We start from the raw sequence: 18,638 nt of genomic DNA on the forward strand, positions 1-18,638 counted from the left end.
GTGGTGTTCTACATGCGGAACAATATTTTTTTTACCCCACTGTTAGCCAGCATTTCACAAAAGAAGTAGGGCACTAAAATCAAGGCAGAAAAGGTATTAAATGCTCCTTGTCCCAACCTGAAAAGGTACAGTATATTCCAGCCATTTGAAAATTAATCTGACTTACAGCAGAAAGGAGTGAAAAGGAAAGAATGGATGAGTAGGAAGGGATGTTCGTTTGAAGACTCTGTTATACCACATCTGTGGCATTGATAGTTTGTTAGCTCTTTGCATCTGTAATCACAGTACTTTATTTCTGATTGGAATATCTAGGCATCATCTCAGTACTAACAAATAATAGTATCCATATGACAAGTTACAGAGCTGTAGATCTATGTTGTCTACATGCTATTGCCCTTTAGCTACCTCCTGGAGTCATTGCTCACTAATACATCATCCTTAGACTATCAACATTACCATCCTCGTAAGAAGCTTCAACAACTTTTTAAGGCCTTCGTATCCAGCCTTTTATACAGCAGGAGCATGTTATAATTTTGAACAAAATCATTCTAATATAAAGATTCAAGCTTTGCTGAGATTGTGAAAAAGTGCCAGCTTCTTTCTGGTATGAATTTTTGCCTGGTGTTTGCCTGGTATAGCTTGGCAAACTGTCTTGACTAATGATACCATTTTAATACAATGAGAAAAATAGTGCTTTTTTCTATTCAGGGTTCCCAGAAATATAATGTATTAAAATTCTTATAGTACTATAGATATAAACATTTATTTATATGTATTTATATGATTTTCTGACAGAATCACAAAAATGAAAACGAGTGAACTCAAAAAGTGAAGAGTTCAGCACTGCTTCCATTGAAGCCAATGGCAAACATTGCTACTTTTCTCTGGAATGCAAGTTCTAAAGTTTTGGTTTCATATTCAAAACAAGCAATATGTGGTACAAATTAAACAAATATAGAACTCTCTTATATGCTAATGGACTTGTTGAGCATCAGTATAGTTACACATTTTTTTAGCCTTCAGGGTTAATTAACAAGAAATTCTGCATCTTTTTGGTCAGAGAAACAAAATAATTTCGTAAACATAGAGATTAAATAAAGTCCTTAGGGGAATGTAAAAGTGCTTTTATCAAATAGTAATTAAAGCTAACTGTCTTGCCCAATGGAATGTAGTCATTCTCAGGTAATGTCATTTTTGTCATAAAAGTTTTTGTGCTTTGCAATAATTGAGCTTTGACTGAATTATTCTGCCCACTGTAAATTACTTCTTTTATGTTTTTCCAGATAATAAACTGGAAAAAAAACAATCTAAGGATTTCTTGAGAGAAGCCTTATCAGACAAGCACATTTACTTTGCATTCATATTACCGTTAGTCATGACTTCCACTGAGTGAGTCAAAAATTCTAGAAGCATTTAGTAATGGAAGACACTTCTTTCTGTTTTTGTTTGTCTGGGCATTTTGTCTTGCATTTACTTTGGAGACATAAATTTTTTGTTAAATTCTACTGATACTTTTTATTTTTGGTGATTCAGTATTATTGTAGGCAACTTATTTCCTTACTTCACTTTCATTTCTGGGGACTGGGTGTAGTCCATCTTATTTAGTGGAATTTTGAAATTTAGTTTTCTTCTGGTACCAGTAGCTGAAAGATTTTTCTCAGGTGAGAGATGAGACATAGATAAAACAATGTGTCTTCAAGAAGGACTAGAAAATGGATGCACCTAAACTCAAATTTTGATCCTCAAACTCTTACTTGCTTGCTAACACATTCTAGAGATTATGAAACAGCATAGGCACATTGGGTTTTGACATTTTTCACAAGGTCCTTTCAACCTTGTGTCTTTTCTGTTTGTTTTTGACAGAATGCTCAGTCACTGAGAGGAAGAAATTGAGCGCAGGTGATTTTAAGTACTCGGCTAGAAAGGGGCACTTGCTTCTAGTTTCTGCTTAAATGTCATGCATTTTACATGAAATATTTGTGGTAGAAAATACATGCAACATTCCATGGAATTTGGACCTGAACTTAAGTATTCATGATCATGATGCTGAAGACCTCACACATCTGTTATTCTTCTTTGGTCTCTGTTTAGTATTAATAGTGTTATTGCAGTTCAGCCGGAGAGATAGAGATCTCTCTTCTCTTACTTCCCTCCTTCCTGTAGTTTTGTAGTAGGCATGTATTTAGAGTACACAAGATTTGGGGTTAAAGGCCCTTCAGTATGAGGATGATTGAACCTGGCTCTTCTGTATCAGAATTCTGAACGCTGAACTACTGCAGATAAGGAGGCAGTACCTTGGTAGGAAGGAATAGAATAGCATAGGAAAGTAAAGGTTAATTTTTAAGGTAAGTGATTATATACCCATTTTGCAGTTCTGGATTATAAACTCCAAATGGAAGACCCATCTCTTTGCAGCCTTGTTTAAGATCTTAAACCTAAGCGGGGATAAGATTTAGGATAAACCTATCCATTCTGCATGGGTTACTTTAGGTGGCTCCCACTGAGAGATTTTCTTAAAGATCTTGTTTTGAGGTATATATATATACACACCTTTAAATATGTATAGGGAATATCAATATGTTACATAGTACTGTGGCACTGTTCTAAACTTTCTTTAAGTCAGGCAGAGATGCTTCGGGATTAGGCATACAACAGTAAAGTTTGGATCACTTGTCATTTTTTCGAAAATGAATCTTAGGGTTTGTGGGTTTTTTCCCCAGTTATATACTGACCTGTTTTGGATGTGTCTAAGGCGTTTGGTGTGTGACCTCTTGAATATTGCTTCGGTCCACATAGTGTTTTTTCCCAGATAATGTTTTGTCTGTATAGCTGCTTTCATATGAAAGGCAGTTCCCCTCTTGACAGATTTAGCATAATCAGTATGTAAGGTTTATGCTATCAGAAACTGGTTCTCGTCCAAATACTGCAGATATGCTCATGGGATAAAAGTTAACATGCCAGTAGGGAATTCTAAAACTCTGCTTGCAAAATCTCCTGGTCGGATGTTAAAGAGGGACTGATTTGGGGGAAGGTAAGGTCTTGAGTTTTAATTTTGTTAGCACTTGTCTCTTCCCCATTCTGCAGTTGTGCTTATGTAAATGACAGTTAATAGTCAATAGCAAAAAGGAAGGAGAAGTGGGGGGTGGACCAAGATGAAGAAAGAGGAGGAAAAGCAGAGGTCATCAGAACGGCTTCTTTTCAAATTACTGTTTTATTATCTGCTTGCTGTTAGAACGAGCAGAGGAGTGATAAAAGGAGGAAAACCAAAAACTGTGTGAAAACAGAATTGAAATTTAATTAGGAGAGGAGAGAAAAGCATGCATTGTAGGAGAGGGTACAGTATTTCTGTCTGAACAGTCTGGTTTCTATGGAGTCCAGTAAACCATTTATCTTCCCATATGTTTATTGAGGAAAAATGTGTTCTTTGTAGCTCAGTAGTCTGTAACTGAGGTGGAGAAAGACTGTACTAAGGTCATATTAAGAACAGAGACTTCTACTTTTAATTTCTGAAATGCACACTCAAGTTTGTTTCGTAATAGTGCTACGTGTGGCCAACCTTTCTATTTTGCAGCAAAGTGCTTTTCTTAAATCTAACGGCTCTTATGTATAAGTAAATAGTAACACCATAGCCCAAATATAAATAGCAAAGGAAATCTACTTTTGTCAGATTAAAACTTATAAAAACTTGAACTTAATAAAGCAATAATCAGTCATCTTGTTGATGTTTCTAAACATTTGTAATTATCATTATAATCGTGGGAAAATTGTGATTATAGTTTAATTATAAGACCATAAATATAGTCGTCTGTTTTCCATAACTTTTCTGACACTTTTATTGACTTTTCACTGAGGTTTTAATTGTTTATTTATATAAATTATTGGTTTTTAGTGCACACCAAAGTGTGGCCCAGGATTCAAACATCGAATTGTTCTGTGCAAAAGCAGCGATCTTTTAAAAACTTTTCCAGCCACACAATGCCAAGAGGAAAGCAAGCCGCCGGTCCGCATCCGCTGCAGTTTAGGCCGATGTCCTCCTCCTCGCTGGGTTACTGGAGACTGGGGACAGGTAAAATAGTTCATATAAGTATTTATTGCTGTTAGTCTCCTACACATTAGCACCTTCTAAGGATAAGATGTTGCTGTAAGTGGATAAGAGATGGTTCACATGACTGAAACAAACAGCTTCTCCCTTATTTGTCTCGGATTGAAGTGTGGTTCTGAATAATAGTTGTCTGCTGAACTGTGAAGGATTTGCTGACAGCAATCTAGTTTCTACTGCGTGAGTTTGTGTATGCATTTTTTAAAGAATTAAATAGTCCTTATTACAGGTTTTTTTGGAAGGTGATTTGGGTGTACAGCAGTGTTGCAAGGTTTAGTATTTTTAAAACACATCTAACTTCCTTGAGAAACATGATCGAAATACAAAGCCAATTCCTGTTTTAGTAGGATACATATATAGCCACCAAAAAACCTTTGAGATCTGATTTTACATAAAATATACTGAATTACCAGACAGGGAGATAAATTGTTACAGGATAGGCTGAATAGCACTGTCATTATGCAGTATTTATAAATATGATATACTGAGTTTCCTTCTTTCTTTATGTTTTTGCATTTCAATTATGATCAATGGCCTGTTTTTAAAATAATAAATGGATGTTTCAGTTTCTAAGTTTGTTGAGGAATTTGCCACTAATGAAAATGAACCACCTTAGCTTGACTAACCGGGGGACAATCATTCGTGGTATTGCAGTCTAATCAGCCTTTCTTTTATGGTATTTGTTCAGATGCACATTTATGTTAAATTGATATTGTGTTAAAACCACTGTTTAGTTACAGAAATTAAAAAATGTTTTGAAACAGCAAAGTATTTTTGTTTGAAAGATAGTTTCCTTTTCCTTAAAAAAGTCTTCTAGCAGATTTGAATTCTTGTTCCCCTTGGGTTTTCTTCTTTATTCTAAAGTGACTATTTCTCTCTTGAAAACAGGCACTTAAACTCAGACATGATATATGAAGTAGTGTAAATTATATTCTTATACCTTAATTCTGAACTGTTCAGGGATCCAACATTGCATTGTGTTTTATTTTCTTTGAAAGACAAGTGCTTGCATATACTGTCAAAAATATAAAAATTCTAGACTATTTTATGAAAATTATTTTCTGTATTAATCAAATCTCTTTTTCATATGCCTTTTATCTTTAACATTTGTGCATGTGTACCCTTCCTGATTGCTTTCCTGTTGCCTTGTTTTATACTTAAAAATCGGATCGAAGGCATTCTACTTTTTTATCTTTCTTATTTTTAGTGTTCTGCACAGTGTGGTCTTGGGCAACAGATGAGAACAGTACAGTGCCTCTCATATACTGGACAAGCATCCAGCGAGTGTCCAGAAACACTTAGACCTCCATCAATGCAGCAGTGTGAAAGTAAATGTGACAGTACTCCCATTTCCAACACAGAGGGTAAGTTTGCCATCATAATACGATTTATTCCGGAAAGAGTGAAGTGACATGGTCAGTGGTACTGCATTAATTTATTAGTAAAAGTCTGTATGACATCATCTCTCAGACTGTGAATGAATTTTTTACAATTATTTTCTAATTAGTCATTGTAGTTCAAAGGTGAAGTCAATAAAAACCTAAATACATGTTCTTTGTTTAAAAAAACCTCCCTTAAAAATACAGAGCCTAAGTCATGAACAAAATACCATTGTTTTGTGTCATTAATTTTCCAGTCTCTTTATTGGTTCAGTGGAAATGTCCCTAATAGCAGGGGGAGCATGGTATACTTCTCATCCATTGACCTTTCTACCTGCTCCCATCAGGGGTTAACTTAACAATGTAGTGGCAAAAATACTTAATTATATGTTCATTGAAAGACTGGGACCACAGACTTAATGCTACACGGTGCTACATGCCTGTTCTTATACTTTGACTTACTTGTCAGCTTCTTCTAATTAACTTTTAATTTCTTGGATTTATAATGCTGTTTGAAATAATTACACTGTTTTTTACATTATACAGTCTAAGTTAATCATCTGATTAACTAGCTTCATCATAACGTATTTTTGCTAGGAAAAATATTAGATAATGATGTCAAAATAAGCTTATTAATGTTTCTGAAAGGCTCAACTCCTAAATTGTCCAAGGCAACCTATTATTAAATGCTGTCTTCAAAGGAGAATTGGGGTTCTATGCAGTAGAAAAAAGTTTCCTCATTGACTGTAAAAATTTAGAATAGTTGCTCACCAGATGAGTACATTTCATTTTGGGTGAAAAGGGAAAAGGAATAAAAAATTACCAAAACACACATGTCCAAAAAATCAAGAAAGATTGCACAGCAGTAGTAGTTCTTTTAAAACAGTTATATTCCCTAAACTTTAGACTACTTGACTGCAATGTCACTAACACTGCTCCTTTTAAGATAACTAATTTCTGTGCAGTATATAATGGAGTATCTTTTACATAGGTTCTCCAACTGCTAGAAATTTAATATTCTATTTATACGGAACAAACACTCTGATTTTAAATTTTTAAAAAAGGTAAATTTATGCTACAGTCTAGCTGGATTGGTGTTCATTCAATTCCTACTGCATCCATTCAGGTTTGCACCATAGATTCAAAGTTATCATAGAAATCTGTCAAATGGAGATGTCTGTGATGAAATGGGAGCACTGTAATTTACGGATTGGAAGTTTCAATTTTAAACAGAGGCTTTAAATCATCCCATATTGTCATTTGAAAAATCTTCATAATAGAATTTTCCTTGGTTATTTTAATTCCCATTTTTATGTTTAGCCCTCTCAAGTAATCTTTACGTGATGATTATCAATCTAGAAAACTTTCTGCTCTTTAAAGCTCAGAGGCTAAATGATATTTTATTTCCAAACACAGATGTTGACTTTCTCCAAAGTAAGGAAGGTAATAAAGTGCTTGTAAGTGGGCATGGTTTAGTCCCAGTGTCCTCTTAATTTCAAGATGACGAGGTTATGTTGTTACTTATAGTCATTATGTTAGTAATTCTTCAATATTATCACGAAAATCTTCTCATCTCCTACAGATGAATACAATCAGGGTTTTTCTGTGTGTGATCTGTGTACCCTGGGTGGCTGTGGACTTTACAGTGGAACTGTGCAGGGCAACTATGAGAAGTGAGCCTGTTTGCAATAGTGTTTTTCAGGGACCTACACCTGCACTGGAAAATTTTTGGGATCCACAAACAGAAAGTGTTGAAAATCACTTACATAGTATTCCAGATGGTCTTAGCTCTTTGGCCTGCACTCTGAGTGGGCCAGGCGTGAGCCAGTTCTTTACTGACAGCCATGCAGCCTCATATTAGTGCAGTTAGGAAGAATCGAGGGGAAAAAGGTACAGCACAGTCTCTTTCGGTAGATGCAGTTCCCAACACGTTGCCACTTTGCGTCCCATTTTTGTTTATGGCCCACATTGAATTTACTAGAAACCACTGATTATTTGTAAGTGATTGAGTGGCTCAGATGGCTCAAAAGTAAACGTGATGCCAAAGTTCATGTAAAATTTAAATACCTACATCCTTTCAGAAGAGTCTTGCTGCAATCCATGAAATACTAAGGGTGCCCTATCCCAAAATTAGACAAAAATTTTGTCTTCACGGGATTTTTTCAATACTTCTGAAATTATTTCTTAAATACATATTCTAATTTATACACATTCCAGAGCTGCTGTTAAATACTGAATATAAGAAGCACAAACTGAGGATTTGCAGAATACTGTGCATGTATTGCACATTTTCTGCCTTAAAAAAATCCTCTGAGACACAAGAGGAGCTGACACCCTTTGTGTTAGTGAAGAGTTAGCCTTTAAACAGAGAGGTATATCTTTTTCAGCATACTAGAGACGGAAAGCCTGTCAGATTTCAAGAACTAACTAATCCTAAAGAGCACAACTGTTTTTGCAAAGATAATACTTTCTAAGAAATAAATATTGGAGTTCTGGTATTTCTTCATGACTGTATTTGTGAGAGGGGCATACTGTGCCTGTACGCTCTCTTCTGTCTCTCTCCAGGTGCAGTGGGATGTGAACTGAGTATCAATATTTGGGTTTCAGGTAACGAGTCAGGTCTCTCAGAGGGAGGGTTCTGGCCCTTGGGAGTGCACATACGTAGCAGAGCATACCTGCTTGTGCGCGGAGACTTTGTCCACTTGCCGCCTACTAGCACTGCTTCATGCTCTGGGCTCCACTGTGGGGCAGAAGCAACGTCAGCAACGGGTCATTGGTTTGCAGCAGTGTCAGACTAGCTGAGGGGATTCCCTTCCTATTTCAAACCCAACCAAACCTCCTGATTCCTTTCACTTGCCAAACTCCAGTGCTCACAGCCTATGGAACCCCTTCAACAATTTACAGACAACTTAATTTTGCTGACCCAAGATAAGAACATACATGGTTTTGAGGAAGCCTGAGTCACTCTGCAGTGTAATGATCACATCAGTAAAGTTTGGAAGCACTTTCTTGGGAAAGGTACGGGTGGTTTACATCAAATAAGAGTCAAAGTTTTGGGGATACAGAAATAATAAGAAAGTTACAGTACATCTTGTCACATTTTACATCTGCACTTTGTTTTCTTTACAGTCGTCATTGGTGATTTAGAATGTTGTACGTGGGGTTTTAACAGGCTGCCACTGATGAGGGTAACACCTGGAGGTGAACTACAGGCAGCATGTACCACACAATCTGAAATGTATTCAGAATTATTCTCTTAGGTATATATAGGTCTGCTGAGTCTAGACTGCTAAAGGCCACCTGAAAACTATTTTATTAATTTTTATGTCATTTTAGTTTTCCTTGTATTTTGTGGGATATGTCTTTGCAGTCTCTTTAGCTGAAGGCCCAGTGACATTCTGTGATTTTATTACTGTAGCATGATACTTAATACAATGTTGTCTGATCTAGCCACAAAGTTCAGAAAGGGAGAGTTTAATACATGTAGCTTACTGAAACTCATTAACAGTAGTTACTAGGAACAAAAAAGGCTCTGCTAAACCTCTTCCATTCATCCACAGTCCTAGGAAGAATAGGCTACTTCATCAGCCACCATATCTATTTCGAAACTGATTTTTAAAACAGAAGTTGTGGGCAACTTCTAGAATATTGTCTCGCTGCTGTCCAAATGGCATTGGCTGAACAGGGTCCAGTTTTAGTCAAGAAGAAGAATAACTTAAAGAAACACAAAATGGGATCATTTCAAATCCTAATTCTAGCAAAAATGCTGTTAGTGGCTTTATCTGTATTTAAGTAAATACAATGTGTATGAGGGTTAATTTGGGGATTGAGTAAACTTTTTACTTCTTGTCAAGATCAAGTGAACCTTTTTATTCCTCACTTCATTTATATTCACCATCTGTCTCTCCTATATTCCCAGTCTTCACAAACACAGGAACGTGAAATATTTCTGGAAGATACTTGACCTCTTTTGGGAAGAGTTTTTGAAACTCTGTGAAACACAGTGCCCATGTGCAATTGCTGATAGAGAAATATGTCTGTTTCAACCAGCTACGCCCAATGTCTTTTCTCCTGGCATCCAACACTGTTTCCAAATGGAGAATTAAAAAATTAGAAAAGCAGTACGTGAAACGTTGGGTAGGGGGAGTAAAAAAATTGCAATGAAAGCCCTGTATCTGTGTTAATGAAATGAAAGTTTAAGTCATTTCATGACCTCTACTTATCTGCCTAAAAGCATGCATATTGCCATTTTCAGAAATACCATTCAGTACAGACCCTGAAGTTCAGCCTCACTAATGCTTTCCTAGGTTCGAATACTAAAAATTCTCATCTGCACTAAACTTGCTATTACAGTATGCTGGCAGCATGAACACACTGTCTGTAACTACCTGTTCCAGAGCAAAAATAATGTACTAGGAGATGGTATGTAGAAGTAAGAGAGACAGGAGTAGCTGAATAGTTGTACATACTGATTGTGTTTGTTTCTCTATTACTTTTTTCTTTTCTTACCTGTTTGGTGTGTCTGTTGTCTCTTTCATATTTGTCTTACAGACATCTCGGAGTCAAGGACTGTTGTTCTGTCAGGCCCTGGAGCAACAGCATCCTGGCTTCCAGTCTTCGCTTCTAGATAATCAAATCAATACAAAATACAATAATGGTCAAAGTACTGCTAGTTCATCTCCTTTTTTATTCACATTTTCTTTATAACTGTTGTAATTTGAGAAAGATTGTAGGAGGAAGCCATTATCAAATGCAGCCTTAAAAGATTAAAAACTTACAGCATTCTTTGAGACAAATAATTCTTCCCATCACTTAATTTTTCTAATTCGAACTTGTGGGGTTTACTTTTTCCCCATGTATACATCTCTTCCATCTTCCTGCGCGCAAAGCAAAGCTCCTTCGCAAAGTCCGATTTTAGTATCAGTCTGGAAGGAACTGTGCAAATGATTTTAACTAAAACCCCCCTATCAGGCATCTGTCACAATATTCACTCCAGTGCAAAGGAAATCTGCAGCAGCAACATCTGAGATGTAGAACCTGAGTGTACCCGAGCTCTCACATAGAGCTGTATCTCCAACTGTATCGGAATAAGAACCGGGTGTGGACCATACTTTTCCAGTCCCTGTTCCCACCTTCTTTCCACAGAAAGAAAACTGAGCCAGAGGAGAACCACAGCATGTTCCAGCAGTGCTCCTGTAGTATACCCCCACAAGTCACTTTAGATACAACTTGTGTGGGAGGGAAAAGAAGGAATCCTCCCTCCACATGTTTGAGCTCTTGTTCTCCTTCCTGGGAGTGTTGCCTGCCAGTATGACAAAGGCTGCTGAGGCAGTAAGCCCAGCATATAGGGAGAACAGAACTATGAAAAAAAGCTCTTACATGTCTATTACAAGTGTAACAATGTTTTTTCTTCCTGCATAAAAGAAATTGTGGCTGTGTGGAACCAAGCCTAAAGCATAATCTGCCATTCAGTTCAGTCACTGAACTCGCACTGTTGGTGCATTTATTCATAACACTAGTTGTTTTCTCCATCCCTGTTATCTGCAATGCACATTCTATTTCAAGGATGCTTGCAAATGCAGAGACATGGTACCAAACAGTGTGAATCGTATTAGATTTTAGATAGCCTCTCATGGATGGATAAAATAACTCCTGAAAAAGAAGCTATAAAAATATTGTAAGAAAAATGACTCATTTCCTAGCTCTCTGAAGTGATCACTCTACCCCAATAAATGATAATTCATCCAAGACAAAGTGGGCACACTTCTACATGTCTGGGAGAGAAGCCCTGCAAACATTTTTATGGCTTTTTAAAACATATTGTGTGCACTAGGCTGGACTAGAGAGAGTAGTTACAGAGAGGCAAGGAGGATGGACAAGCAGCATATTAAATGTCAAAATTTTCTTTGTATTTTAATTTTTATTTCTGATTTTTTTCTGTTTAATGCTCTTAATTATTAGAGTGCAAAGATGTGAACAAAGTGGCGTATTGCCCACTGGTGCTGAAGTTCAAGTTCTGCAGTCGAGCATACTTCAGACAGATGTGCTGCAAGACCTGCCAAGGACACTGACCCATGGAAAGCACGAGAATGTGCTTTGTTATTATCATTGTGGAAGAGTGTCCATCGAAGAGAGCCACACAGCGGAATGAGATTGACGTCCTTGCAAATGCATTACCCTGTGGAAAACGTAACCACTGGTCAGCCCCAGCTGACAGGATTTCAATATTATTTTAACTTCTGTGAAGTGGGATTTATTAATCCGAAGTGCTGGACACAGTATAAGGAGGGCATGCCAAATTGGAAAGATACACACAACACATATAGAATAGCTTACTGTGGAACATTTGTGTTCTTTTGACTAAATCCAATAGTCTGTTTACCTCCTTGGACCATTCAAATAATTTTTATTATGGACTTAGCAATGACACTGAATCCATTTGTATTTAAAACTGTTTAAAATGTAGCTGTTATGACTTGGTCTACTATGGAAGTCAAGAAGAATCAAAAAAAGTTAAGTCATAGCTTAAAAATGTTAACTATTTTATCTCACAACACAGCACCACAACTTAAATTATAAAACGAGCTTGGAAATGTTATTTAAGGAGCAGAAGTTTTTTAAAAAATGTATTTTTCCTTCATTCCACCTAATTCCTTTTGGAGTAATCCATATTTCCTGAACACTGCTGTGAGCCATATATCTATACTAAATAGAACAACCATAAGGGACTTAGTTTTAAGAGGTGCAACAGTTATTGCAGTGGTGCATGAAATACAAGTGTGCTATGAAATGAAATGAAATCTGTGTTGCAGGTTTATAGCCATCTTACCATTGTACAAGTGAAGCTGACATTTCCACTGAAAGGGAATATGTTTCAATATCACGGAGGAGGCAGACTCCAACAGTGGTGAAGACCATATTGCCAGCTTCTTCACTACTGCCATACAGGTTGCTTAGAACTTACGCTTTGACCCCAGCTCACTTTTGTTTACAACGCCAGCCACAAAGAAGAAATCACTTTGTGGGCACCTAGGTCTGGTTTACATGTTACTTTTGATTCTCCAAAACTAAGGAATTCCAGTGCAAAAGATAAGTCTACTGTGTAGTAGCAACAATCCTTTGCAAAGCTGAAAGTTAAAATGGATTCCAGATGTTGCCTTCTTTGATACCATAGCAGAAGGGCATTTGTTTATGAGAAAGAATATGTGAATGTGCAGTTCAGGAGACCACATCAGAGTGGGCAAGGATTACGACCAAAGACTAAACGACTCGTGGAGGTATCTAGGTTCTGTTCAAATGAGAAGTCAAAAGTGTACTTGAGCCAGGAGGCCTGTTGGACTATCAGGAGTAAGGCACACTGGAAACGGGGTGGCTAGAATGAAGTCTGGCCGCCTTCACCTAAATGGCCAGGTACATATTTAAAGCTGGACCATATTTAAAGCTAGGGGCAGCTTTCAGCATGAGACTGGAACAAACTCATGCCTCTGGATTAGTAGCTAGAGGCCTTAACTATTCTGCTGCCATACTCCACTTATTTCATATTACCGTATTTTTAATATTCACCAAATACTTCGCATTTTTAAATGTGAAACCAAACTACTTAGGCAAGTCACATTCAAGAATCTACCATAAAAAAGTTAATTGTCATGCTCCTCTTCCCCATCACTTTTCAATAACAGACTCAACAAGGAGATAAGGAAAGTAGGTACTTGTTTATATTAATATATTGTACTTGAACACTTGCCTTTTGCAGCAGGTACTTGATGAATGTGCTTTTGTGTCCAACTATGCCTCCTTTGTTGTAGTGCAATTAAAATTATGTGAACAATAATGTGTTACAAATTCTAACTCAAATAGCACTTTTTTAAAAAAGTACTCTTTTCAGTGAAAAATAGTTTCAAAATATCATGAGATTGAAGTGTACCAGTGTATTTTACCAATAACACACCAAATGTGTTGCACACTATTTACTAATGTGAATTAACATGGAACAGTAAATATTGTTAACAGGACTCATGCTATGAAGTCCCCCCCAACATACTGACAATCTGTCCGTGGGGTTTTGTGTAGCCCACGTATTCATGGCCATCAAATTCCTGTCATCTGCTACCTCTTGCCAGTATTTCCACTCTTGTATGCCTGTGACCAGTGGAATTCCTTTTCAGTTGGCTTGTATTCACATATGCTTATCTGGTGCTCTCATCACCATGTAAACAACTCCTGTTAAAACTGACACCAATAGATAAAAAACCCCAATCTCTGGGAGTTGCACATAGGGATTAAGGGCAGTATTTAGTCCTTCTCTGTTAAGTGAATCAACTTTCTATATCCTTTTGACAGAACACCTTGGTGCTAGCATGCCCTGGCTAGGTCAAAAATATGAAAGGGAAAGGGGTTGCTATGGCATTCCCTAAGCAAGAGGCCTCTTTGTATCAGGGTCCAGGTTTCTCCAGGGCGTGATTTTGTTTATCAGCTAATTGCGTCTTTTCAGCTAACAAGAAAAGGGGTTTCTGTCTATTCAAAAGAAACCTTTTTTTCTTTTACCTCACTTAGGACATTAAAATTGTAAGGAGTGTTTCCAAAGACACATTTTGCTCTCTTACTGGTGCTAGAACATTAGGGAGTCCGATGTTTACTCTGCAACATAACAGCACTGAGGTTGGAATTTAAAGAACTCCCTGGAGCAACTTCGAATTGTATTGTTAAAGGGAACAAAAACACAGAATGTATGTGGATTTACAAACTAAGCAACGCTTCAGACTGAGACCGAAAAATGAAACATAATTCAAAGAAAAATAATTAGTTTTCACAGCACAGTTCATTGCTGCTGCTACACTGTAGCCATCTATATAATCTAAGCTAAATAGTGTTATATTCCTAAATAGCGACAAAAGGACTATTTGTATAGGCTATAAATATGACAGGCCTAGAATCAAATAGTAGAATACAAAATGCAATCAATCTGGTGCCAGTTACGTCCACTGAGCAATACTATCAGCTGAAGAAGATCAAAACAGAAAGAAAAATCTAGACATAACCCCTCAAGGTGTATACACCCCAAAATAGTCCATTTCGTTAGGAACTTTGTAATGGAGTGAATGTCACATAGATATCCTTAATAATACAGACTGAAATTACCTTTGTATTATTGTGATTAGTTGCTTATTATTTTATACTCAGTATTAATGTGGTACACTGTTACTTTATTATTATTATTTTTGCTTTTGTAAATTATATTCTAATTTATTGTCATGTTTCTTAACACTTGTTCTACATGCATTCTCCTGCTTGTAATGAAAACAAAAATATTGTAACACTTGATGCAGTGAAATTCCACACCAGGCACAGATTTGTTTTTAATATAGATAATTTAGTAAAATAAAACCGCAGCTTTTAAGAATGATACCCCTGGTACAGTTGTCTATTCCCTGACTTACAGTTACTAGAATTCTATACGCTTAACGTTTGCTTCGTCGGATGCATCAAAATATATATAAGGTGTTTTCTTTCAAGTAACATCTATGTGTTATGCTAGAATTCTGTCCTTGGCAGCAGCGATGTTTGTCATATATAAGCAAAACAATAAGGAAAAGGAAAAGTCAAGAACACGGTCATGTACATTATTAGATAATATTTTTGCCTAACCAATAATGTAGATCAAGAATGAAATTAATGGCAGCAAACACATCCTGTACTTCTTGGAATGATTTCATTAACAGCCAGTCAACAATAACAATAATAATAAAATGTCCTTCTTGCATTGAGCTTTTAAGGTTTTATCTGAAGTTTATCTGAAGCCATGATGTTTTTAAAGACAGAGTAAAAAATAATTTCTGAACACTTGGTGCTTAGGTCACTGTTGCTGAGAGATGCTTCTTTTCTTACCTGGTGCAGTACAAATATCTTGTATGGAAATCTCTGATAAAGTCCTATGAAATATTTCTTGTTTCTCAGTTAAAATCTAGTTTCTGGTTTAATGAAAATAATCACTGTACTATTATGAGTAAGATGTTAAAGAAAGTACAGAGAATCTTACATATTTTGGTAAGTGTTTACTAATTTTGGTTATTCTTTTTTATTCTATTTACAGATCAGGATTCAAAAAACAATTACCTTTAAAGGTACAGGTATTTCTGTCTGTGCTATATCACAAAGTTTTATTGCCCTACAGTTGAGAAGTTAAAGATGGAGTAGTCTTAGTAATTAACAGTCTAATAACTGTTCTCTCTGTCATTCCAAAACTCTGTTCAGACTTCCCTCCCGTACGGTCACACTACAAGTTATTACCTGATAGGTTTCCCACTGTTGTTCAGTTTTCGGTATTATTATTCCCCCCTGGAGCATTTGTGCTTTGGATTATAATGACAAACTGGGTACACTGAAACAGATGCTATTGTGTTTCCTTCTCTTTTCCTCCTCCTGCTGCCTTAAACTGAACATCACCCATGCTGACTACAGAATTCCTGGCACAAAAAATTCCCTTCAGTCTTCTTAAAATGCACTCTTCTTGTGCTTGAACTTCCTTCTGGAGCCAACCCTGCTATTATAATTCTGTTACACTTTTTCAGTTTATTTCTTGAGGAAATGGATGCCATTTTTACCAGAGATACTTGCTTTTCCTTTCTCTGATTTCTCTTGCTATACTCCACAACTGTTCCTTCATCAGTAAAGTCCCTGTTCTCTCTGAAGCTATCCGATCTGCAAGAAGCACTTTTAAATATCCTCTGTAGAATGCTAAACAGGCCTTTGTTATTTTGCTGACTTTATTATTATTTCTTATTACTAGGAACTAAGATCCAGGACTCTTCCGTGGAGGTTTACTGCAATAGACTTTGGATGAGTCCTGTGAGCCTCATCTGGAGTCAGTCAGTCATCAATCTAAGACTCTTAAAGAGAAGGCCATTACTAAGCTGAGGCTGTCATTCTGCAAGAAGTGACACCCTATCTGGCTGTCTTCCCTTCACCACAAACAACAATTAGGTGGAAGGGATGGATCATTTCTTCTGTGTGGTCCCTCCAAACTTTGTCCTAGACAGAATGGTGTAAGAGCATCTGCATGCAGTAATCAGGATGGAATCCCAAACAGATTTATAAGGGCTCAGTCAGCCACAGAACAAGGTTTGCTACAGCACTAGTGACTTGGTAGTTTCCCAAGTATATTTGGCCGAGCTAAAGGCAGGGAGTTCATGTCCAGTTTAGGAAACCAAGCCACTCAGAATGCAGTATGGCGTGCATTTAAGGATACTACGTCCCTTAAACTGGCATGTCACCTCAGCACCACATATCATTTATTTTCTTCTATTTCTGCACAGGACTGACATTTTCATTGAGCTGGACAGGCTACAGGACACATAGTTTATGCTCAGAGGTCATATAGCTGCCAGTCAAAAGATTACTGAAATCTGGCCTGGAAAGGACATAAGTATGTATTTCTGCATGAAGAGTGGGAAGATGCCATTTCTATAAACAGGAAGGCCTTTTCAGAGAAGACCTAGCAAGCTCACTAAATAAATAATCTCACTTCTTTAGTAATCCTGTTTGGAACAAATTCATCGGATCACAGCTTGAGCTAGAAAAGGAAGTGTTTTGGAAGCTAGAAGTGAAGGCTCAGCCAGAGAGTGCTCCAGGCTTTGGTTGCTATGACCACCCAGAGGGGTCAGATTTGGCCTGGCTGATAAGGGATAAGCCATAGCTTTTGGAAATTGGATTTCTTCAATGCTAAGCACATGAAAATCAGTGTATTTGTTTACTCTTCTCCCCACCCTCCCTTGACATGAAAGTCTTTATAACTGTACACACTTTTGCAATGTTTATAACATAACAAAATTATTGTTCACATTGTTTGAAAACCTGTCTTGCAATTTGATTTATCTTCTGCAATGAAGATCAGTATTCTGTGTGGGATTCAAGACCTCCCTCCCCTTGGAAGCAGATTGGTACTGAGTAACGCTTCATGTGCAAGTAAGCTGAGGTAACAGTTGTGCACATGTGGGAACGTCTTCCAGTTATATCTTTATGGAAAGACATGGACCCTCGAGTTAACTGGAATTTCAGGAGACAAACTTCAGTTAAGAGTGCGTTTTAAGTTATTATTGCCACATTTGTTCTGAGGTCAGCTATGCTTTACAAAGCAAATAATTTTACAGAATCACAGTGCACTTAATAGGGTCACTGCCTTCTAACATCTTTGAATACTGATCAGAGACAGGGTCAGGGCCTCACGCACACACAAAAATGTGCTTTTGAAAAATTGGCAGTCCATTTCCAGGATGCTCTTTTCCATTCCTCAGAATCCACACACTGGACAGGACTTTTCTTCCCTCCATCACCTACCTCTGGTGACTGCTTCTCCTTATTCTCACTGCTTTCACGTGTCTGTGGATCTCTTCTTCAGCGTACAGTACTGCTGTCTTTGGTCTGATATTTCAATGTGAATGTTATTAAGAGTTTTCACATCTGTAACTTAACACGGCTGTATGTTAAAAATGCTAATTTTAGGCTGGTTTTGTGAATTATTTATTGAAGTGTAAAAAAGAATATGAAATCTAAATAAGAATGTAAAGAAACAAATGCTAGAGATGCCTTAAAGTTTGGGTGGTTTTCTTTGGTTTGTTGGTGGGGGTTTTTTTCCAAATGAGATACCAGATAGAGATAGTTTTTAACTTTATTTCTACCACAATAATTTAAGACTCCCTCAAGATGCTTTTTCCTGTTACAAAAAACACTGAGGTAGGAGCAAATATAAACAGAGGGAACTGAGCCTCTCTTTTGGTCTCTCAGATTCTCTTTCACATTTAGCTTTTGCTATTGAAATGCACTATCAAAACAAGACCTTCTGTGGCAAAAAGGAATCTCAAACATCTCACTTGGCCTTTCTGGCTCAAACTTTCCTTAGAAGTTTATTTACCTAAGATAAAGTTACATTGTTGAAACCATCCTGTCAATTAGCAGATAACATTTAACTTCATGTATTATTCTTCACAAGCATTTTGTCAAGGATAGGGCTGGTAACTGAGTTTCTAGGGAGGAGGAGAGGTATGACAGCTATAATTACATGTATCAATTAACTGTATCTTGCTCAGAGTCCTTGTGAAATAGAGTACAGAAGAAGTACAGAAGTATTTCAGTGAAAGGGGGGGAAGAATTTAAGTTACGTTTCG

General features: G+C 37.0%; 1 protein-coding gene across 2 annotated transcripts in view; it reads left to right on the top strand.

The window, feature by feature from the left end:
* Positions 1-14,663, top strand: part of ADAMTS6 (ADAM metallopeptidase with thrombospondin type 1 motif 6) — a 159,797-nt gene extending 145,134 nt beyond the window's left edge. For both annotated transcript variants that reach the window (XM_049795340.1, XM_049795339.1), the window contains 3 exons: positions 3,890-4,066; positions 5,307-5,463; positions 11,440-14,663. In XM_049795340.1, coding sequence (XP_049651297.1) covers positions 3,890-4,066; positions 5,307-5,463; positions 11,440-11,549 — 444 coding nt within the window. In that variant the 3' untranslated portion in view covers positions 11,550-14,663. The remainder of the gene's footprint in view (positions 1-3,889; positions 4,067-5,306; positions 5,464-11,439) is intronic.
* Positions 14,664-18,638: the final 3,975 nt, after the last annotated feature.

Source organism: Accipiter gentilis, chromosome Z (assembly GCF_929443795.1).
Source record: "Accipiter gentilis chromosome Z, bAccGen1.1, whole genome shotgun sequence".
NCBI lineage: Eukaryota > Metazoa > Chordata > Aves > Accipitriformes > Accipitridae > Astur > Astur gentilis.